The sequence below is a fragment of the Notothenia rossii genome (genome assembly GCF_949606895.1).
Source record: "Notothenia rossii genome assembly, chromosome: 9".
In the NCBI taxonomy this organism is placed as follows: Eukaryota; Metazoa; Chordata; class Actinopteri; order Perciformes; family Nototheniidae; genus Notothenia; species Notothenia rossii.
The window spans coordinates 15,851,761-15,876,540 of NC_136907.1; the positions used below are offsets into that span (position 1 = coordinate 15,851,761).

The window sequence follows — 24,780 nt, forward strand, 5'->3', positions numbered from 1 at the left end:
CTCTGATTCTGTGAATCAAAAGAATATGTTTCTCATCTACTCACTATCAGCTGACTCAGCTTATCCTTAAGCATATTGCCCATAGACATATTAAACTATTTTATAAACTAGTTTGGCACCTTGGGTAAATGCTATACTAAAAGTAAATGGTTATAATGTGTAACAGTAATTATGAGCTTTTGTCTTGCTCAACTGTACCTACGTATATCCTGTCTGAATCATCCAGAGTCAAATCTGACTGGCCAAATAATACTTTCTTATTTTAAGTCAACATGGCCAACAAGGTTTGTTTGGAATAAAGGCTTTGGGTGTGCTAGTCCAACTTTTGAAATAGTTGAAGATTTAGTGACTGCTGAAAGTAATCCTTTATGAGAGTTTGGAAGAAAGCCTCACCCAAAGACCCCACCCACCTCTCCCCGGGTGGGGGGGATAGGATATGTTTTGTGGCCACGCAGGTCTGGAACTCATTGAGAGAATACACACACACACACACACACACACACTAGCAGACTGTTTGATGGACTCTGAGTAGGAGGAGGGGAAGAGAGATAGATTACCACAGCTTTTCATACCATCTCCTGCTATCCCTTCATACAGTCAGATGAAGCATATTGGCATACAATTAAAAATGTTCCCATACCAATCCCTGTCTACTGACGCTCTGATTGGTGGTAGAGGCTTTAACTTCTATATAAAAAATAAGTTAAAGACTAAATGGTGCCATGTTGGAAACAGTTATTTTGTGACACAATGTGTGAAATACATTATGTATGCTTATTGCCTGCATGAATTGAGACTGATCATTACTAGTCTCTAATGCCAGATCAGGTCATACACCTCTCTGAGACAGATTCCAAGCTAATATTTTGAAGATCTAATATGAACAGGAATTTTCCTGACAGCCTAGAAAATCCTTCAATTACAAAGCGGAAGTCTGGACTGTGGGCTGAGAATAACCTAACAAGGCAAAGAAGTGGTTTTCTCTTCTCGGTTTCGTTTGTTCAATGCCGCGAGCTGTTTTTACTACTTTAGTATCTCCACATCAGCAAAGTGGCTAGTCTGCATGTGTGGATAGTGCAGAATATCTGCTTTGCTTTACACACCAAAGAGCTTGGCTTCTGTATTGTTACACTACATGATTACAAAAAAAAAAATAGTAAAACAAGTATAGGATAGGAGGTAGACTATTTTTTTATTTCAAGATTGCATCCCATGTGCAGAGTATCTATACGCCAGTTCTCTTATGGTGTTCAATTTGTTTCTTTTTTAAAGGATCTTGACATTTAGATAAAAGTGATACATTTGATCCGGTGACCCCTGAGCGACGCTCTTTAAGGGGGTCCCAGCAGGTCAGCCTTTGAAAAAGAGCTGATACAAATTATCCAACGTTGCTGTTGTTAAACTATGAGTCAAAACCTAAGATGGAATGTGGGTCTTTTTTTCTCAGGTTCCCTGCATGATAAAGGGGTTTTATTCTTTTCATGAACTCTTATTCCACAACTCTGATTTATTTTTGTTGGGTTCCCCTTCTCATATTAATGATATATATAATATATATATACAGTACATTCTTTTTTCAGCCTCATCTGTTTGCTTGGGGATCTCTATGCCTGCCACAGTAGGAGGCACAGTATGTCAGGCAGGTCAAATATGTTTCTGTTGGTATGAATAACACATTCCACAGTCGGATCCCTATGAAGGACAAACCGAACAGTTACAGTGTTCTAGTTGCTTATGCGTCATTCAAGTCATGTTCATCCTTTGCCTGAAGGGAAAGCAATTACTGCGCTTGTCTACTGAAATTAGGAGCAGCAGACATGTCTTATGGAGTTGTTGTCGAATTTCAAAGCAGTCAATTTACTGTCCTCAATTTTGTGACTGAAATCTGACGGAAGTCCATTGGCTGCAGTCGAATAGTCCAAAAATCAGCTCCTAAGTTCTAACCCTATCGTCTATTCCTTGACCTCTGAGTGAAATGTCACGGGGTTAAGGGATAGTCGATAGGAGAATTCAAAAGGATTTAGGAGAAGAGACTGCAGTACTTTAGAGAATCCGACTGCACTTCCACTATCCAACGTGTTTATGATGCACCAGTGGACGTCATAAATGTGCGTCTGCTGCTGTGGGGAAACTATGGAAACTACAGTTTTCTATACAGCGGACTACAACATGGATGTATAATAAGAATGACGGACTACTGTAAACTCATCTCGAAACTCTGCACCGTGCTCTGATGCTGTTGCTTTATGCTTTATGAACGTGGACAACAGAGGAACATATTCTTCATGACCAAAGTTGGAATTGAAATAAAAAAGGAAAGTGAAACTTATGCTCGTCACCCTCTCTCTCCAGTCCACATTAATACAAATGATCCCAAAGATTGTATGAACTATGAAAAGATCTTAAAATCAATACAAATGTATTTATTATAAACGTTAGTCCTTAACATCTATCACTGTGTATATCACCATTCAAACATCTTTTTAAAAGTTGAACAACCCCCACACAGCTCAGTAAAGACTGTGAAATGTTGACTTTATTTGATAATTTCGTTAATAACGTTCATATTTCTCTTTTTGATTATAATACTGATGAACGTTCAAAACAAAGCACTTTGGCAAGTTACCACATACATTTTAAAAAACTTAATAAGCACCGTAACTTTCATGATATCATTTCTCGGTCATAATCGGTTGTTTCTGTGAACGGCCGACTGTTGTGTGACGGCAAATGCTGCGGCTGCAAGGCATTGTGGGGCAGCATTTTCTCCTCTCCTTTCGGTGAGGGAGGTCCAGTGGTTCCTAAGCTAAAGGAGGATATAAAGGAAGTTTGAAACCTCCTTTCCTATCATCTAGAGAATTCGAACGGCACTTATCATGGCTGCCACTGAGGGAGTTTGGGGTCATTTCACTCGGTTAGGAAGGTTCCTAAGCTAAATGGACTATTCAACTTCAGCCCATGTATTAAGTCTACGGCCTTGGTGTTATTTGAAGGTTTTAGCGTCTCAAAATCTTTTTTAATAGCAACTCGGCAAGTTAAATGGGAGGAATTGATCTGTGGTTAGTCCAGTGATTAAGAGGTGAGTGTTGTAACAGCTTTCTGTGTCTGAGGTGTATAATAAAGAGCCTCTGTGTTCAAATCTATTTCTGTCTATTCTGTCCATCCAACTCCCTGACCCCAGGAAACAAGAGTTGTTTGAGACTCTGGTCCCTGCTAGCTCAGAGTTTTACCATAAAGTGTGCCCTGCCTCTGCCATGGCTCCAAGGCAGCAGCTTTACTTTCCTCCCGCCTCCTTCCCTAAACAAGCCTTTTTTCTCGGCTGCACCCATGAGCTGCCCTGCATACAGAGTGGGCAGTGTTGAGTCAGTGCTGACCCCTGAGAGCTTTGGAAAACCGTCAAGAAAGCTTTCTGTTTGAGGAGTGACTAGTGGAGGAGAGGAAGAAAGACGGAGAGAGAGGAGGGGAGGAGGAGGAGAAGTACTGAAGGCATTGAGGGGTTGACTTTCAAATCTCTTTTTTTCGTGAGCTGTCCTGACAGTGTGTCCTTTCGTCGGCTCTGGCAAGTTGTTGCCAACTCCTTAGTGATTTAAAATGTCTTCTCTCATTCTTCATCTACTTAATCTCTCCTTTTAATAGTCTCCCTCATATATTACTATACTGTTCCCCTCTTGATAAATGTGGTAAGAAATTGGGCTGGTCAGGCCATTTAGACCATGTCAACAAGACAAAATAGTCTACAGCCATGCTGGTGGCTCTGTGGAAACTGTAACGCTCATGTATCTAATTGTAAAGTAGAAACAAATTGAGGTACAATTTTTGTTTCAGATCCCTAGTGAGTGTGGTAAAGTAAAAACTCTCTGTCGCTTATCCACACACTCATTACAGCAGCCAGACATTTTTTTCCAGCATTTGAGAACAACAACCTTAAAGGGTAGCTTTTGACTTCTGTTTATGTTGAGTTTCACATTTGAGACAAAGGTTTCATATAAAATCTTATGACTAAATCCATGTCTATCTTATTGTATCACATTTCAGTGGTTTATTTTTGTAAATAAAGATTTAAGAATTTGGATTTAGTTTGTTTAATTTGTACATACATTTCTAACATCGGTAACATTGATACAAACATTATTATAACCTTATAACATCAAACATGAGTTTTAACTAAAAACAATCAATATTCCCTTGGGATATATTTTCCCCCTCCCATGCTTCGATATGAATTCGATTTTTTTTGGTTTTTGCCTTTGGTTTCGTCGTGCATCTGAGTCAGCTAGTAGGTTAAGGTCAGATACGGGATGGTTGGACAGAGGTTGTGTTTTAGGGAGTTAGGTGTTTGTGTTTTTTGTGTAACATGTGTGAGATCTGAGTTCTTTTGAGGAAGTCGCTGCACCTCAATCCACTGAGCAGCCTCATTACACATTCTCCCTCTTTTCTTTATATAGTCCTTTCCTCCATGGATCATTTTATGCAATCTTGATTCACAAGACAAACAGTAACATATGGGCATACATATTCATAATCAGATACTGGTATGATCACAAACAATCTCTGTGTCATTTCATCAATATGTCATTCACTCAAATACACAAAACAAACACATGTGGTTTCGAGCTGTATGGGTCAAGGAAGCAGAAAGGCATTTTTAGTAACATGGGTAAAAGGGTGGCGCTGTAGGGGGGCTGACTTCCCAGTGGCGATCTTCTGTGAGATAGATTCTTGTTTCAGCAAGTCTGTTTTAAATATATTCTAAATAAATACCATAACTCCTTGATGGAGGGGATACAGTAACTTCTCAAAACAAGTCCCGTTCTCTGTTCAGGATCTCGTTGCAGCCTTGACTTCCTGCCCATTTTATATGTTTGCATTAGAGCCGTCTTGGTAGGGAAAATAGATGCTGGCTCTGAAATGTCCTGCTGTCAAGTTATAATAGTATTTTGAGAAGCCTATTTGAAGCCATTTCTTGTTATTGTTATGGCGACCAGGCTCGGTGCCAGTGGGTATTTGGGCCTAGAGATAAGAGCAGGGGAATATCATTTAAGCTGCCATGCACACGTAATTTGCTTTCCCAAAATCATTTATTCATGACTTGAAAAGGCCAGCTATTCACCTAGCTCCTTACCCACCTCATTGTGCTGTCAGAGTTATTGATGACACGACTGTATTGTGTCTGCATGCTAATTCACTAACCATTCTTTTAAAAAGCCACAGTGTCCTTGTTGTCCCTCAGTGGATCACTACCTATTCAAAGTTGCTCTTGACGAAGTAAAACATTTCATGTTTTAATATATTTGTACTTTTATTTATGTAACATATACATACTTTCCTATTACAGCAAGAGCAATAATTAGAAATGATGTCCTTTTGCTGTTGATGAATATTTGTTTATAAGTTTGGCTTTCCTGAATTCTAAGTCACTTTTTCATACTTTGTTACAGGGAAGATCCTGTTTAGGAGGAGCCATATCAGAGATGTGGCCATGAAAAGGCTAAGGCCCATCAACGAGTACTGCAGGGTGAGTATTAGCCATACTGTTTCTTTATGTGGAAATCTCCCATAGTCATATGAAAAGCTATCCAGAGACCATTTCAATCTTTAATACAAAGTCCTAAAACCAAGATAGAAAGTACAGTGGGTCAAGGGCTAGGAAAAAATTATCCCACCCACAATGTGTCAACTAAGTCATGAACAGGAAAATGGAAAAATTATCTTTTCATGCCCTCTGTGTATAAAGGAGATCCACAAGTCCAGTTTTTTTTTTAGCACATTCAATTTTACACTAAACAACCCTACCATCTGATTTCAGGAGTTCCTCGTTTATGGTTGGATACTTCTTGGATTACACATTTGGGACATTTATCTGTCAGATATTCCAATTGAAAGATGTAGTTATATTGAGCTCATAGCCACACTACTGGAGATGCATAACAAAAGGTTTTCTAGGATTACAGTGTTCCAAGAACTGCTATATGAATTATGCCATTGCCCTTGCTTTGTAAATGTGCACTGTGCTGTGTGTTTCATTCTAAATTCCCTGGAGCAGGCCTTTGTGACATAAGGCATTCAGCCTGCTGAGGTGTCCTAAAATCTCCCCAGGTGCTCTGTAGCTGACTCTGACCTCCCTGCTAAAGGAGACAAACTCAAAGAGAGTCTATCTCAAGGGATCCATATTGAAAGGGCAAAAATTGGTTTGTGTGTGGCGAAATGCGAATAAGACGTCCTATCTCCTCCCAAATGTACGATTAACCTCCAGAAGACATTTAGAAATGTCCTTAATATGTTTCCGCTGTTAAGTTGCTGTCAGCGATAAAAAAAAAACACGATGAACTCCGCTTCTAAAGAGCGTGTAATGTGTTTGTGGTGTCAGTTTTATCCTTAAACAAATACTGCAGCCATTTCCACCAGTTAATACAGAGAATGTAAAATCTGTGCATTATCCACCCTATTACACGGCTTTTACCAAAGAGATGAATCACTTGGCATCCAGAGACAATGCAACTGTACATTCTCAGGCTCCACTGTAGCAGAACTGCACCCACACAACTGCCAATAGCTAGCAACTAATTGCTACAATTTGACATAAATGTAACTGCGGCAACTTCAGTGAATAAACCGTGATTGATGTTCAGCTTCTTAGCACCAAGATGAGGTTGTTTGCCCTTGAAATTAAATCAAAGGAATAGTTTTCCATTAAAGAAAACAATGAATGTACAACATTTCCATTTGTTTTATTAGGTTGCCAACTGTTTATCTGCAGAAACCACTGAGTGAGTTTGTTTTGCAACCTGGGTTCATTACCTTTGATGATCGGGCAACTCCAAACGGATATTTTCAAAAACACTAGGATGGATGAGCTGTTGATGGATCTCATGTTGTTGTGGTTACTTTCTGCAGAGAGTTATGCCAAAGGCAGAGAGCTTGCTGAGTTTGCTTCAGTCAGCACATCCACAGTCAATAGGTTGTGTTATTTTCTCTTTATTTTACAAGCTTGCCTTTGGGCCTCTAACCCAAACACACAACTCCATCTGTCTCTCTGAGGTAGGAAATGTGAGGATGTTAGTTCTGACTTAGCCCTTACTCATACCTTCATGCATTTTCACCTGTATTATTGTATCACTTCTCCATAAAGAGTCGAGTGAAACCATCATTGTTCACGTTTGTTTCTGTTATGGTGCTGATAGGTCACAAGGCCTCAGAGTGAAGACATCTCTTTATGTATGATGAACATCGGTGCAAACTGGAGGGACTGGAGAATATAAAGCTCTACTTCACCAAATGTCGTGTGGGGTTAAAGGAATGTACAGTGTATGAGACATCTTTAAACACTTATGTGAAACATAAAAGTTTGGGGGAGTAATGGGTAAAGTTGTTTGTTCATGTCGAGTAGTAAGCAATCATTTACATAAAAAATGTATGTGAGAGCATAAAGTGGAAAAACATGTCAGCAGCCCACGATAGCATCATATAGCTCAGGATGAAGTGACTTCAGGGTATTACAGTAACTTCTCAAACAAATCTGAACTTGTCCGTAAGCACAGAAATGGCAATTTCATCCACCCCCACATGCACCCAGGTTGACAACGTGAACATTCATGTTTTTCTCTAGTGAAGAGCTGATTCAGCCCTTCTGTTGTACAGCTGAGGCTTTAACCTGACTCATATGGAATTTCCCCGGTTGTTAAGTTTTGTGTTTTTATTCAGCTCAGGAAACGCAGTCGGAGAGAAGAAAGAAGGAAAGAAAGAATATTATGGAGTCAGGGACTGTTTGCATAAACCAAGAGTAAGACTGCTGAGTCAGGATGACTTGGAAGGTCACACATCTTGAAATGCATCACATCAAAGAGTTATAAAGTCGTTTTAACATCAATTTATTTTGCCAGTAATTAAAATATATATAAAAAAGAGTTCTATAACTGAAAGACTACTTAAGGAAGTCTATTTCCTCAAAATGTCTTTATTTTCTTTATTTTTTTCAAAAGAGTCGCCGCAATTTTGTAGTGATTTATTTGAGATGTATCAGAGGGAAAAATATAACCTTACAACTGAGGATATCTACTATGTACAAGTGCAAAGTTATTGTGCTCAGATGCATTCACAATGCACTGTACCTTATTGGAGTGCACAAATAGATCTCTCATTTCCATTACCTTTTTTCCTTGGACAGAAAAAAAACACACACACACACAAACACACACACACACAATTACCTTAATGCTGCCTGCTGTAAAGAACACCCATAAAGTCCATTTGCTGTAATGTACCCTGAGCCTCCCTCGCGTCTCCTCCCAAGGGAGAATTATAATGAGAGGACGGCCCACAGGCTGACATGAGGGGAGGAATAAATCCAAGGAGAGGATGGCCAGTTTAGGATGCACTCTGACCTCAGACACAGTGCAACAGTGTCGGCTGAGGGAATACACATTGGAGGTCACACATAAAAACTCTTAAAGGTCCCATGTCATGGCCATTTCAACTGATCATAATTTCATTGTTGTGGTCTACTAGAACAGATTTATATTGTGCAATTTTCCAAAATCACATTGGTTCCTCATACAGCATCTCTGTATAGTATGTGTATTCACTCTGTCCTAAACGGCTTGTTGGAGCTCCTGCCCCCCCCCCCCCCCCCCTCCCTATGAGCCCACTGTGCTCTGATTGGCCAGCTCGCCCACTCTGTTCTGATAAGATCACCACCGTTACAGCGGAACATCAGTGATCATGTGTTACAATGGCGTTGGCAACCAGAAAATGACACCAGTAATGATAAACAGATGAGAATGCTGCGTGGGGTCTGGGTGCCGTGTTGGCGAGACGCTGCTGCGAGGAGCGGTGTGTGTGTGTGTGTGTGTGTGTGTGTGTGTGTGTGTGTGTGTGTGTGTGTGTGTGTGTGTGTGTGTGTGTGTGTGTGTGTGTGTGTGTGTGTGTGTGTGTGTGTGTGTGTGTGTGTGTGTGTGTGTGTGTGTGTGTGTGTGTGTGTGTGTGTGTGTGTGTGTGTGTGTGTGTGTGTGTGTGTGTGTGTGTGTGTGTGTGTGTGTGTGTGTGTGTGTGTGTGTGTGTGTGTGTGTGTGTGTGTGGCTCCACGGATTGGTCCATTAGAACCAATGGGTCCATTTGGGTATGGGCACGTCACTGTACCCAGGAAGAACAAGAGAAATCTCCAAAGAGGCGTTCTGGTGCAGCATAGACACAGACAGGTACTTTCTGTCGTAGAGTTTTACTCGCTACAGGGCGTACTTTGAGGGTGTGTGACTTTACAGACCGTTTACATGCATAAAAACCTTCATAACACACAAGGGGACGGGTAATAACCGGAAAAGCATGACATAGGCCCTTTAAACCAGCTACTTAGCTTTAGAGTCTCAATTTATGGAAGAAGCTACTGTGAAAATGTAGATTTTGAGGTCATGTGGGTGCATCTTAATCAAGCTATATTGTATGTGCCATGAATCACATACAAACATGTGAGCACTATACTCTAGGGCTAATGGAAAACACTAGTTATACTTTATCCATGGCAGTATTCCCATTCCTCTCCTCTAACACAAGCTTTTGGCATGCAGGTATAGTCATAAGTATGACAAGGCAAATGTGGTGCATGGGACAAGGGCACCTTGGTTGAGTATTTGGCTCCCTTTCTATTTCTGTCAGTCATGACAGTATATGGCTGTGTCTGAGAGTGAGAGAAGTAGACATAGATGCTGTTCTTTTTAAAGGACAGGGCTGAAACACTTAGGAGTATTAAAATCAGAGGTATAGGCCGGCAGAGGAAGCGTGATGGATAGCATTGAGCTAAGCCTGCCAGCAGAAGAAGAAGAGGGAGTGGCTTAGCTCCCCGCTGTAAGAGAGACAGTCACCACAGGGTCGTTGGCGGGAGTTATTCTGTCTCCTGGTTTGGGACATCAGGGTGTTGAGGTGATTATCTGTTTCACTGCTGCCCTTTAGTGGTTTGGTAGAAAGAGATTGAAAGAGTAGGAGAATCAGATAACACAGACTCAGGAGAAAACTAAAAAAGAAAGGGCTAAGAAACAGAGACTGTGGGATAACATGATGTTATCAGACATGTGTGCAAGAGAGTGATCACAACAATAAAGAGAAAACTGAATGTGGCGGTTTTTCTTTCATCTCCAGCCTTGTTGTCAGGGCCCATGACTCTGCCACCTGTAATGCTCAACAGAGGAAAAAGATTAGGGAGGAAGGTAGGCGAAAAATTGAAAACAAACCAGCTGGTGTGATTGAAAAACCCTGCATAAAGACAACGGAAAATAACTAGTTTGTTCTCTTCATCTGGAAACTGAACACCACCAGAGTCAATTACATAACAATAAGAACCTATGATTGTTGCGTTTATGTAAAATAAGCGACAAACAGCTTGGGTTATCAAAAACAAAATTTTGAGGATATCCAAATATGTCATGTATGGTGCAAATAATTGTTTGGGAAATTAAATCTTAATAGAGAAAAACAATTCTTTCTCAAAGCATTCAAGGGGACAAACACTTTTTATGTTGTGTAAAAACTAAAGCCAAAACACCATCAGACCGTTTAGATAAAACAAGTTTCATCATGCCTTTTGGACACTGTAACACTATTCTCCTCCCCTGTGAGGAGGGAAGTCTGAGAATGCCTCTTAAATACTGTCTGTAGTAATTGCTTGCTCCGTGACTTTAGGGAGCCCAGACAGTCATGAACACTATATTTAACCTCGGCTTGACTTCTGTATGCACTGGAGTGATTGTACTTGTCAGTTTATGTGATTAACTAAGTTTTCTGCTGTCTTTGTGCCTGCAGGCCCTCATTCAGCTTCCAGTGTACATCTCCCAGTGCGAAGAGGTCAGAGTGTTCTTCGAAACCAGACCTGAAGATATCAACCCACCCAAGGAGTGAGTACCACACATGGGCAGACACAACCCTCAGGCTCACATACTGTACAAAGAAAAACACACACTTTTTCCCTTAATGATGTCATGTCAAGTCACATCCTGCCAACATTTACCTCCAGCCCGCCGATAATGAGCATCCATTACGCCCTCTAATGGATATGATTTCATATCTTTGCACTACTTCCTGTCAAAGTTTTAAAGCAAAAACACACGTAATTTGTCCTTTTTGAACGCTGAGTTAGCATTTTAGCATGTAGCAGCAGGCCAGTTCAGCCAACAGGCTCCAGACTGAGGCTGCATGGGTGCTCCGAAGGCATGTAGACCTGCTCTGACTGTCTCTTGTAAATATCACTCAGCACATTAGGGTCATATCCAGCGCTGACAGATAATGTGTGCCAAAACGTAGACGTCAGCTGGCAATGAATGCCAGTATCCGACACGCACAAGCAAGCGTTGACACGCATTCGAGCCTCAGTTACAAATGTGTTGTTATTACAGTTACCACTTTAGGCAGTGGAGGTTATGGGTGGTCGTTTTCACAGACCATAATGTGCTGTGCAGCTGACATTTTAACCCTGGATATGGTTTTTACACCAAGAGCTTTCAGCTGAGTTATTAGTTTTAACCTCTTTGTCGTCACATACTGATGTGAAGCACCGGGCATTGAGAAGTTTCCTCAGTCGGCAGGAAATTGAGTTGATAGTCCTGCGATTTATTCCGTGAGTGCATGTTGTTGTGAGTAAAGCCCATGTAAGGGAGTGGGGGTTTTAATTGGCAAGACAAAAAATCTGCTGAATCTGCATCCATTTTTCTTTTAACACATCATTTATTCATTTTGGTCACATTATTCATTGGTCTCTCTGAAGTTCAGGCAGCTGTTGTCTCTCAAAGTCACCTTGACATTTAAAACTGCTGCTACCTTTTGATTAATTTGCAGAGGTGGGAGTAAGTCATACATGTGCAAGTCATGAGCAAGTCTCAAGTCTTAACCTACAAGTCTCAAGCAAGTCCCAAGTCACTGTGGTGAGAGTCAAGCAAGTCAAGTCAAGCAAGTCACAAGTCAAGTCATACGAAATTCCCCCAGTTCCCGTATTTAAATCAGTTAAAATATTGTGGTTATGAAAAGTTTATTTTTATTTTCCACATAAACAGCAATGGAGAGTGGGGCGCTGAAATGATAACCCTATAAGTTCTAAAGTGATAACAGGAGTAACACAAATATTTTACATCAACATGTTAAGCCTCCTGCCCTGGCTCCCCTTCAGCAGGGTCACAGCATTTCTCCATGGTCTGTCTAAGGTGCTCCCATATGACACTGTCTCATTGTTTTCCTAACTGTGCACAAAGAAATATTGCATCAAAGCCAATACAGTGTGTGTGTGTGTGTGTGTGTGTGTGTGTGTGTGTGTGTGTGTGTGTGTGTGTGTGTGTGTGTGTGTGTGTGTGTGTGTGTGTGTGTGTGTGTGTGTGTGTGTGTGTGTGTGTGTGTGTGTGTGTGTGTGTGTGTGTGTGTGTGTGTGTGTGTGTGTGTGTGTGTGTGTGTGTGTGTGTGTGTGTGTGTGTGTGTGTGTGTGTGTGTGTGTGTGTGTGTGTGTGTGTGTGTGTGTGTGTGTGTGTGTGTGTGTGTGTGTGGACAGTGCAACATTAAGATTAAACACATTTCTTTCATTTGGGAACACCCACATATACATGGAGTTGGCCAGACCATGTGCTTTTAACCCAATAGCCACTGTGTTTAGAATAGTTGGATTTATAACATATTTCAAAGTGATCCTTTTTTGTTAGCACAAAAGTGAAACAATGGCTGTGAGAATTGTTTACATGTGTGTGTTCATTACATCTCATAATTCACTGTGTTGCTGAGTCGGCATGTCTTCTGTCTGCTAAAGTGTTTTTTTTAGTACAGCCTTAACTAGATATTTTAACTTGTTTATTAGTGTAACAGCATTTAATGTAATTATTAATACATGTTGTGTATAAGCTCTATATTTCCATTATATTCTGGGGTAATTAGGTTAATTTCCATCAGGAGTGACTTTTACTCAGCGAACATCTGGGAGTTCTTGCTCAAGGACAATTAACAGGACACATTGCTGTTATGGAGATTGAATATGAAATGGCTACTGGCCATATTGTCATCCATTATGTTGATGGTTTCATGTCACTTTGAAGTTAGCTTTATATTGCAGTCATGTGGTTTACTGAGCTTGCTCTATTGCTCAGAACTACACTGATCTAATAGAGATGCTTCTCTAATCCTATCATGTTTTACTGATGGGACAACAACAAACTTCTGTAACTCTCTTTGAAAAAGAAACTTAATATGTGTAATCAATGGCTCTGTACATTATGATATTACAAATGGGTAAATTACACCACTAGCTTTAACACTCTGCAGTAGCTGTTTACCATTATATGATTAAAATCAGAGAAGGTTGCCGAGGACCCTTCCCTCCTCTCTCCTATAAAACCCCAAGCATGTGTTAGGAGAGGTAGGACAGAGGGGGAGCATTAGCTTGAGGCAGATGAATACTGTATAGGAAAGACCTTGGTTTGTCTTTATTGAAATTGGATTACTGCTTTCTGCTAGTGCAGCCTGTTGTTTGGCTGACTGACAACAGGGCTTGTGTACAGACACAGCAGCCACTGTGCGAGCAGATTTATCATGGCCTATAAATCTACTGCAGAGAGAGGAACATCATAGAGTTTCTCCTCAAGAGCAGTCAAGCAAGAGGAGAGGAAAAAGAGTAATTTGATATAAAGAGGAAGTAGAGGGTCACAGAGAACCAGATTTGGTATCTGAGAAGGGAAAGAGTCTGTAGAGAGGAAGTGTTGTAACATAGATTGGGCAAGGAAAGGAAAAGAGAAAGTAGAGGAGATCATAGGAGGAGCAATAGAGGTAGATGATGGATTTAGATGAAATAAGAGGTGGATGGATAGAATGAAGAGGATGTTATAAATAACAAGGGCAGAGGAAGGAGGAGGAGTCGAAGCAAGGATAGGTTGGGATAGAGGGCGACGAATTATGAGTGGTCGGATTTAAGTTACCATTTGAAATAATACTGTATGAGTAGTCTAAGGTTTGCACCTGTAAGGTTAGGCTCCAGCTGCAGAAACATGATTGATTTCATTTTAATGGGTCTGCAAGAATCAGAGCCAGAAGTTAATATATATCCATAAAATACATTATCTGGCCGCTCAGAACTCAAACCCTGTTGCCTGATGTGAATGTTCCCATTAAGGGTTATTTTTGGTTGTTCTTTGTAACTAGCTTCAGAGAAATATTAATGAGTTGGGAGATTTGATTTAATATCCTAAACAAGTTAAAGTGAATTAATTATATTTGGCCAATGAAATGGTCCGTGGCTGCATCCGGTGCGTTACGTAACCCTGGTTTCACCTTGGTTGGTGATTTCAGCTTGGTTCAAAACTAGAATACAACACATACTGTGCACACACACATCCCTGCTCTGTAATGATCCATAACATTAGTGTTGCTTTGGTTTGGCCTACTGGGGATTACTTTTTATTGTACATTAATGGGCACGCTTATGGGTATAGATTTATTGAGACTTAAGCCTCTGCAATTAACGGGTCTGCGGATCGAACAAAGCTGTATGTGGCTAGAAGCACTCATGTTGACGCAGGGAAACTGAGATGCAGTAGTCGCTTAGATAAATGATCAAGGGAGATGAAGGAGTGAGTTAAGGAGACATGGAAGATGTGAGATGGAAAAAGGAAGGCTATTAAGTTACAGATGAATATTAAGATGACAAAGAGGGAGAGTCTGAGTGAGGGAGGGACATGCTAAGTATTAGCCACCATTGACTTCACAGTGCATCTGGACATTGAATCAGCTCCAGACTACTGCAGTGGAGCGATGGTCTATTTATCTGGCTAATGTCTAAACCAGACACAGCAGATTATTGAATTTACCATCAGACTGCATTTCAGAGATTGAATTTCATCTTGGCTTTTCATTCACATTGGCAGGCATCGGAGGGAGAGGCAGATCTTTTTAGATGTGTATTTTTACATATCGGTTACAATAGCGTTGGCAAATTGTAATGATTTGCTGTAGTCAGGGTAGAGTTGTGCTATGGCAGCAAGACACATTACAAATTCAAATGAAACAATTCAACGGCTGATCAAATTCAATCCATTAAAAATATTAAAAAGTGCAATATGTGCTGATTTTCAATGCAAAGATTTAAACTGAAAATTAAAAGGAAAGGTTAAAAAATGAGTAGTATAATTAAGTAAATGCATACAACAACCTACTGTATCAACGTTGGAGTCAAAAAGAATATTTAATGTAATGTGGATTAAAAGGAAAAACACTGAAAGCAAAACAAGTTTGTGAATGATGAAAGATGATGTGAATTATTATGCATATTTATAATAGTATTTTTTGTTCATTAGTATCTCCTAAACTCTGCAAACTGATTTGATATTACCTGTTAGTAATGTAATGATGTCTTTTCTTTTTCAGGGAACCCATTAGCAAGAAGAAATCAGGTAAGACACATCTATATTTGTGTATTTCCAATACAAAGGGGGTTAGGTGGTCTTGGCTATGGTTTGTTATTTTATCTTAAAACATTTGATTAATAGGATCATGTACTTCAGTAGTAACTTCGCTGATTTGATGGGACACCACTTCCATGTATTATTTAAAAAAGGAGTGCATGTCTTCTACAATTCATCTGTTATTCACCCTATAATTTGATATTACTTCCATCTAGTGGTCATATAGTTTTACACACGCAAAAAGGAAAGACATCTATTCCACCAGCCCAAACGTTTTTGCTACGTGGACAAAGACATTTCTGTTTCTACTCAATTGTCTGAAATGTTTTCCTGGAGTGTTGTTTACGGAAATCACTTATTCCATTGTTTTATTGTCTGTGTTTATATTTTCTCTTCTCTTTATTTATTTAATTTTCCTTGTCATTCTTTTCAGTTTTTTTTCTCACTCATTTTCCTTTCCATTAGGGATTGTGGAGAGAGCGACTGCTTTCCTAAACCGAGGTAGTAAACACTTGGTCACGCTGTGTGTGTGACCCAGCAGGCTGCTAGTGGCCCCCCCTCTCCTCCCCCCCTCCTCCCCCAGCCTGGGCAGGTTAGAGGCTTAGGGCTTGAAATGATTCCGTAAAGTTACTTTAGTATATAGTGTTTGATTGTCACTCCCTGGGTGGCTCATTTCTTGGATGCATTTAAGTATGTTGCAATGTGAAAGGGGTAGGAAAGAGTAAAGACAATGGCATTAGATAGTAATTTTCAATAATTCTTCATTGCAGAGCTCTATAGGGAGAAGTATTGTTACTGGTTGGCTTGGATATAAATAGTTTAAACCAAAGAGCCTTTAGTGTATTACGTATTGTGTGTAAGTTTACTTGGGTCACTTCGGTTATTTTGGAAGCCAAGTGGATCTTCAAGTTAAAAACTTGCCTCATATTTGTAGTGTTGTTGTTTGCATAATATTTCACTTAACCTGTGTTCCTCCAGTTCAGCTTTTAATACATTTTGCGATACTAATATTAAACTTCTGATTGACAAAATTGAGAATCTATTGCATATTGATTGAAAATATATACAAGTGATAAAGGAAGGAATCTTTTTTGGTGTGTGTGTGTGTGTTACAAACACATTATTTTAAAAGGTGTCAATCAGCACCTTGAGTAAACAAAATGTTTCAACCTACATATTCTGTAATTATATGTCATCTATCTGGGTTTCTTCATATGACTCAAGAGAAATGAGCCATAGTGATGTAAAGGTGTGCTACTGGTTGAGTCTTTGTGTGTTAAATTGGATTTTACCCAGGCTTTGTTGGTGCTAACACTGGTGGAGGTTCTTAACGGTGTGAGTTTGTTTCTTTGTGGAAGTTGTCAAAGCTATGTTGATGATTGACTTAACCCTCTACACTAAATCCATAAGCTTCACTTCTATTCTCCTACTCTCTTTATTATTCTTCTGTCGGTTTCCCTAACTCCATTTCTCCAATCACATCCGCTTCCTCGTCTGCTACATGTCAAGGCCAGGATGAATCCCCTTAATCTAGATAAGCCTCTCCTCACTTAAAGCTTTTTATTAAAACGCTTTGGCAGAAATGTTGACCTTGAAATTATTCATGTTAATCACCAAAAAGTAGTTATTATGCATTTTGACTGGTTTGAAAAGATCATGCTTAAATTGGAGTGTGTATAAAATCTGACATTTTAAAAGTTCATATCCCCTTCATTCAGTGATATGCAAGACATTCTAAAGGTCAATATCTCAAAGCTGCACAGATGCAATCATAGGATTCCAAATTAATGGACATTCATTAAATATCACATTAACAAATATGACCAAAGAGCCCCCCTGAAAAGCAGAGGGAGGCTTTTTTACATTATTGAGATATCATCCTAAGCCTGCCTAACAAAGGAGAGAAAAGGAAAAAGGAGCTAACCAGCCTCTGTTCTGATTGGTTCCCGCTAACAGGAGATTCCTCCGCAGCAGACCCTCTCCTCCTCGACCAGTATGTGGCAGTCACAGACTATGAGAAGCAGGAGAGCTCTGAGGTCAGCCTGCATGTGGGTCAGGTGGTCGAGGTCATTGAAAAAAATGAGTCTGGTAAGTTTAGATTGTGCACTGTATCGCCACCAACTGTTTATCTTGATGCATCCGACTTTTAATATTGTAGTGGATGGAAATGTGTATTTATTTGCATTTTTCCCCTGATCTTTATGGAGAGTAGTTTAACATTTGGGGTACATTTGATTGGAAAAGTGACATCTGTCTAATGAGTATATTAGGAAAAACATAAAAACCCATCATACATTTTAAAGGTGAATTACCAAAAATCCTTAGTAATGTAGATATCAATCAACCTATCTTGTATATCAATGTTTTTTTCCATTCTTCTCATTTAGGCTGGTGGTTTATCAGCTCCGATGATGCCCAGGGCTGGGTCCCTGCTACTTGTCTTGAGGCTCAGGATGACCCTGATGACTTCACTATTCCAGGGGAAGAAGGTACACACACTTCTTTCTTTTTGTGATGTTTGTTGCAAATACTGTTTTTCTTTAAAGTAGATGTTTAGATAAAGAGACCCTATATTTAACTCTCTAACCCAACTGTATGTGTACACTTTTACTTACCAATTAGCTAGCAGAAGTTCAATAATAAATAACCTTTGTTCTGTCGTTTTTCCGTTCCTTTTAAAACCTTTAGTGCCACGTCTTTGGCACACACAAGACACCATATATTAAAAGAAGCAGAAGTCAAGGTTACAAAATGTGCAGGTGTGGGGAACTAATGTAATGTTTAATGACCATAGTCTTGGTTTAAGACATATTGTATTGTACTGTCTGAGCCCTTGAGTCAATCCTTACAACATCTATTTCACTGATATGAAGCAAATACATTTGCAATGAGGGCAAGTACAAAGCACAATCAATCAATGTTTATTTATATAGCCCAATATCACAAATGTTACATTTGTCTCAGTGGTCTTCACAGTTTGTACAGAATATCAGTATGACAATACGACACCCTCTGTCCTTTGACCCTCACATCGTACAAGGAAAAACTTCCAGAGAAAACCCCCACAGTTTAAAGGGGAAGATGGGAGTATGACAATAAAGTATGACGACGTTGTCCTTATGAAAGTCTTCAAGGAATAATAAGTATTGTTTATGGATACTCCTAAAACAATGATAGGGGCTAAGATGGCCTCACAGATCTTAACTAATTCTTGAAAGAACAGGTTATACAATAAAACCCTCTGTGACAGTAGCAGGGTCTAATAGTCTTACCAACATGCTGGTACATACAGATTGGAAAAGGGAATCAGAGGTAACTAAACCATGAAGCATGGATTGATTAAGTGACTAATATTTAAAAATATATACCAAGAGAAGATGTGCAAAGCTGAAAGAGAGTGTCAGTTATACTAGGCCCGCCAGTACTGAACATACTTTTAATTAAGATTAAAGAAACATCCTTCAGATGGCGTGTATAACGTTCACTTCCTATTTTGCCTCACTTACTGTGCTGGGATGTCAGTGCCTCGGAGATTCTGGTCACTGCCGAGGCACATGGGTCGTCGCAGGACATTAGGGGATCTATTCGGCACTGGTTTTGGGCAAGGTGGAGCGCACGCCTTTCTTCTCCCCCTATTCTCAATGTGTGTGTGCACATGCTCAACTGAGTGCATGTTTGTTTGTCCATGTGTATGCATGAAATGTTTGTTGCATGACAGATCCGAGCATGCAAATTAAATCCTTGCATGTAAAGTAGATTGTTTATTTCACTCTGATAATTGAACAAAATATAGTTTGCGTTAACAGGAATTAAACATCTGATTAAACCACAGTTCTACACAAAATATCTATAATAAATAATAACAGTATAAATAATAGAATTAATGACTGCAAATCTAGTACAGTAGCAAGTTTGTCCTGTTTGTGGAGGATGTTTGTGTGTTTTGTGTGTTGCACATGTGTGTATCTACTCTCTCCATATGATGCTGCTCAAGCCTTGCCTCATTCAAATCAGTTAGCTTATGTAAATCTGAAGCACTTTGATCCTAAATTACATAGTAACAGTGTTTGGTATGAACATATTTTAAAACCTTTTTAAACAGACAGACAATTTCACTGCCTAAAAATATCAACACGTTGATATTTTTTAAACTCAGTTAGACTTCAAAACGCTTAAAGCCATTGGAATCCGAGTCTGCCACTGTGTTCCTTGTCTCCCATACCATTATCCTGCATTTATTGTCGCTCCGCTTTGTGTAAAGCTGTGTACAGAAAGACAGACTTCAAGTTCTGATATTTAACTTTATGAATGCAGATGAGAAGTATACAGTGATTTACCAGTACTCGGCCAGGGACCAAGATGAGATCGACCTGGAGAGAGGCATGATTGTCGAGGTGATTCAAAAGAACCTGGAGGGCTGGTGGAAGATCAGGTAATAAATCAATGACGGGTGAAAAACTCTAGAAATGGGACATCAGACCTTAGATAATGATAATGGCAAAACAAATACTCAACCTCAAACCACTGCCTTCAAGGTCAACACAGCCAGTTTCAGTGTTTCTAAAGCCACATCTTTCCCCCTCTCAGGTATCAGGGTCTTGAGGGCTGGGCCCCGGCCTCCTACCTGAAGAAGACCGACCTCCAGGGCCAGAAGCAGACAGCGGGCGCTGCTGCTCATGCCAGCACCAATGACTTAGATGGGCTTTCTAAGCAGAACCAACAAAACAATGCAGCCAAAGAGAACCAAGACAACAGCCAAAAAGAAAACAGACTGTCCTTTTTTTCTGAGAACAAGCTCAGTAAGTGAATTTCAAATATAAATTGTCCTTTGCTTTTTATACTTTTTGCTGCTCCATCACTCAATATGATGTATAGCAGTTTGTCTGTAATGAAAAAAAAACATACACACAATCTTAGAAGTATACAAAAAATGATGGTACGTTAAACATTGAAGTATTTGACAAGGTAGTGATTAACTCTAGCTTACAGTTTCTGCAGTGAGCATAACAAGTACTCTAAGCTGAAAAAACCTGTGTAATATGAATTAATATAAATAAAACTGCTTTGCAAATGTACCCCTTATTTATTGACCAAATATGTTTTTCCTCCACAGAAGTGGGATTAAGACACCGACCTCCTCCACGCAGAGATCTTACTATTGTAAGAGATCCAGTTAAAATCTCAGATGTACACATTTTTATTGCATAGGAAAGTAAAAGTTAACTTTTTATGCTTCTTTCTCACATTCCACAGCCACGTGGTACAAACCTCCCCAAGCCACCGGTTGCTCCCCTGGTTGAGGAAGAGTTCTACACCATAGCAGACTTCCAAACCACAATCCCTGATGGTATAAGCTTCCAAGCTGGAATCAAAGTTGAGGTGGGTGCAGCACTTAAAAAAAAAAAAAACAATATCGCAAAATATTTGGTTTTGTAAATGTTTTAATTAGTTTATATATTAAAAATGAAGTCAATCCTTTTTTTACCCACCAGGTGATAGAGAAGAATAATGGTGGTTGGTGGTACATCCAGATTGATGACAAAGAGGGCTGGGCCCCTGCCACCTTTATCGACAAGTACAAGAAGACCAGCAATGCGGTGCGCCCTAACTTCCTTGCCCCTCTGCCCAATGAGATGGAGAAGCTGAGACTGGAAAATGGTGGTTCTTCAAATGTTTCAAGCACAGATGACAGCTGGTCCAAGCCTTTACCAGATGAGCCAACCACTGCCCCTGATTCCTGTGCCCGGCCTAAGCTGAGAGATTGGAAGGCCAGTGCCAGCAAGGTTCCCCCTACCCTTGCTGGGCTTTTACCTCCAGCCCCATCAGCCCCTCCAGCTGAAGAGAAACCAGCTCTGCCTCCTCGAAGGGAGTCCATTAATAAGAGCTTTGATTTGGAGGTATCAGAGAAACCGAGGCCTGATCTTTCCAAACCTTTGCCTCCAAAACCCCCAGCTCCTGGGGTCATCATGCCGCTGGTTCCACCCAAAGCAGCCCCCTTCAAACCGGACAAACCACCGGAGAACAAGAAAGAAGATAAGAGCAAAGTACTTCACCTCCGGAATGAGATGGGTCTTGAATGTGGCCACAAGATCTCTGCCAAGGAGGTGAAGAAGTTTAATCTGAAACCCGTACCTAAGCAGCCGCCAAAACCCAAAGTAGAAGCACAGGAGGAGAAACCAGATGCAGCCGGCCCCGCATTGTTTATGAAACCGAAGCCATCGATCCGACCTAAACCGGTTCCAGCTGCCAAGCCAGATGCTCCGGCAGAAAACAAACTCGACATCACTAACCTGAGAAGCAAACTGAGGCCTTCAAAACCTGCAGATCCCAGCTCCGAGGCAAACTCTCAGAATGGTGCCACAACAGCAGAAAAAAGTTCCCATCCCTCTGCACCCCCTAGCTCTCCCCCCCATCATATCCCTACTCTCAGCAATGGTAAGCACTGCGACGAGCCAAAACTCCCCCCAAAACACATAAATGGTCACAGCCTGGAGATCTCCCCTCCTCCGGCAAAACCAGCAGTGCCTCCCCACAAGGAACCCCCACAGAGACCCCCCAATATGCTTCCAAGGAGACCTCCACCTCCAAAGAAGACGGACCCGTCAAGCCCGACCGAGTCCAAGCCTCCACCTGCTCTAAGAGAAATCCAGGACTATCCCAAAGGCCCCCCACCCAGCCTCAGCAGACCCCCTCCACCTAAACCAAAGGGGTTTATGCCGCCACCTCCTAATAAAGATAAAGAAGGGCCCAAATGTAATAAAGTCCCGGTTCCTCCCAAGCCTCAGTTGAAGCCCGGCCCCCCCAAGGACAAGCTTCCACCGTTACTTATGGAGCCCAGTAAGGATGAGCTGTATTTAGCGGTGGCAGACTTTGAAGGGGATGACCAAACATCCAGCTTCAAGGTGGGTACGGTGTTTGAAGTGATGGAGAAAAACAGCAGCGGCTGGTGGTTCTGTAAGAATGTAGGACAGGAAGTCGAGACCTGGATCCCCTCGAACTACCTGAGCAAGAAACCTTAGTGCGATGTGCTCTCAAATCCATGACCACATGATTAAACAAACAAAATATCACTACTTTGTAGCTAATAGGCATTTTTTATTTATAGGTACCTTTTTTTTTTTTTATAACTGTTTTAAGTGACATTTGTTTCATTTTGATAAAAAACATTACTCAAACAGAACCAGCAATAACACTTGACCTTGTTGTGTCCTATGATGTTTACGTTCTTTGGTTTTTATCTCAATTTTACATGTAAGAAGTGTTTTGCTTTTGTTGCAGTATTCTAGTCCCAGCCTGTGTCAGTGTTGCTTTTACTTAGGATCCCTATTCTAGAGTCTAGCCTAACACAGAAATAAAGCAGGTAATGTATCTTTACCCATGCCTTCGATGATATCGTGCCTCTATAATATTATATGCAAAGTGCTTCAGTGCTTATTAGACTGTATGCAACTGTAGACATAGTCCTTGTTGTTTGACAAAAATATCGAACTTTTACATCACAGGAGAAAATGCTAGGTGTTCAAATCCAGCTGTAGACAAAACAGATCTATGAGACAAAGATTGCACATGAACTCACTGGGGGAGTTCCACGACTACATTTGGGCTTTTTAGTGCTATCAGAAATGACTAAAACAGACATTGTTGCCGAGTAGAATACTGTTTGTTATACTAGAAAACATGCATATAAGGTTTTCTGCTAATGTATTGCTTTATTTTGTTGGCTGCATAATTGTGGTTGCAGTGACTTGTAACAGATGTGCACTTTTTCCGTCATTTCACACAAAACCATTTTGAGGTTTGCACACGCTGAACGAAGGGGAGGAATTCCACAGTGCATTTTTTTTGACATGTTATTAGCTATGTTTTTTTATACTCACTGTAACACATATTCACCCATGTAAAGATGAGGCTAGAGCAAACAAACTAAAACGTTTCAAAGAATCTCTGTGTGAACGTATTTGACCACAATCATGTTATATTACACCCAAAAAGAAGAAGTGTGAAATGGGACTTAAAGAGCACATCTGCAAATCTGTATCAGATGTCTGACCTAAGAAATTGGTGACCTACAGTGATTTACAATATTGTAAGTGTTAAGTCTTACTTTAACCAAAGTCTGGTGCTAAAATAACAGCAAAGAATGACCATTGTATAAAAATAATGTTTGACATTAATGCTTGACTGGTATCAAGCATGGTCAGTATAGCTAAATATTTTTTATTGTACAGAAATGAAAGGCATATCTTAGCTGTTGTCACTTTTTCTTTGATGGTCATTCTGTCATCTATTTGACTCTGTACTGAGGAAGAGGAAGAAAGAGCCAAGAAGGAATTGAGTTGTTGGAATTATGGGATTTGCTAATAAGAGGATTTATAAAGAGCAGTGTCGTTTTTGTTGAAAGTAACCTAAAGAATTATGTAAACTGGATGCTCATTTCTCACCAGGTTGTCGAGAAATGATTGTCTACATACATTGTGTTAGGTTTGCTAAATAAATAAGCAAAATTGGAACATAAAAAACAAGTTAATCGTTTGCTAAACAATCAGACAAGGCTACAAGCTGTAACACCGCTTTTAGTCGCTTTAATGTTGTCACCTTACGTTCGTGTTTAATACAGAAAAATGCTGAAGGTTCCCAGACAGAACATTTTATTCTCGGGGTTATTTCACGAGGACAAAAGGCAGGTACAGAACGGGGTAAGAAAGATGTATGGGTTGATGGTGTCATTTCAGTATTGTAATCATATATACTTTTTTTGCTATGTACTTTTCATTACATAAAGTCTCATGTTGCTTAAGTCAATAAAAGTTTCAGACTTTTCAATCCAGTTGTCTTACTGTCTCAGAATTCATATCCCAAGAAAAACGGTCACTGCTTGAAGTTGTTTCATTTTTTACTTTCATTTAGATTATTCTTTCTTGTTGCACCATTCCACATCTCCTTTTATCCCTGTAGAGTTTATATGGCCATCTGTTGTCAGCATCATGCAAGTGAGTACTCCCATTTCATTTTTCAACTAAACTATTACCGTACTTTCTTTTTTTTATTCAACATATAACTTTTTTCATATTTTCCGACATAAAATACTTTGACATTTTTCATATTTTACGACATGTGACCTTTTTTGATTAATTAAACTAAGACTTTTTTCATATGTTCGGACATACTTTACAATGATTTTTTTCAAAAATGTCGACAAACTATACCACTACTTTTTTCAACATTTTCCACATACTATGATTTTTTTTGACCAATTTAAAGTATGAATTTTATTCATATTTCCGGAAATACTATAATATGAAATTTGTATTGAATTAATATATATATTTTTTTTTTTTGACATACTATGACTTTTTTCCAATGTTCACTG

General features: G+C 39.9%; 1 protein-coding gene across 2 annotated transcripts in view; it reads left to right on the forward strand.

Annotated features, from left to right (window-relative positions):
• The window catches only part of sh3pxd2b (SH3 and PX domains 2B), a 38,289-nt gene extending 14,056 nt beyond the window's left edge, over positions 1-24,233 (forward strand). Inside the window, exons 4-14 of one of the 2 annotated variants that reach the window (XM_079647873.1) lie at positions 5,439-5,515; positions 10,789-10,880; positions 15,373-15,398; positions 17,367-17,498; positions 17,798-17,899; positions 18,933-19,016; positions 19,725-19,842; positions 19,998-20,209; positions 20,524-20,570; positions 20,664-20,789; positions 20,903-24,233. In XM_079647873.1, coding sequence (XP_079503999.1) covers positions 5,439-5,515; positions 10,789-10,880; positions 15,373-15,398; positions 17,367-17,498; positions 17,798-17,899; positions 18,933-19,016; positions 19,725-19,842; positions 19,998-20,209; positions 20,524-20,570; positions 20,664-20,789; positions 20,903-22,429 — 2,543 coding nt within the window. In that variant the 3' untranslated portion in view covers positions 22,430-24,233. The remainder of the gene's footprint in view (positions 1-5,438; positions 5,516-10,788; positions 10,881-15,372; positions 15,399-17,366; positions 17,499-17,797; positions 17,900-18,932; positions 19,017-19,724; positions 19,843-19,997; positions 20,210-20,523; positions 20,571-20,663; positions 20,790-20,902) is intronic. The other variant, XM_079647874.1, reaches the window with a different exon arrangement.
• Positions 24,234-24,780: the final 547 nt, after the last annotated feature.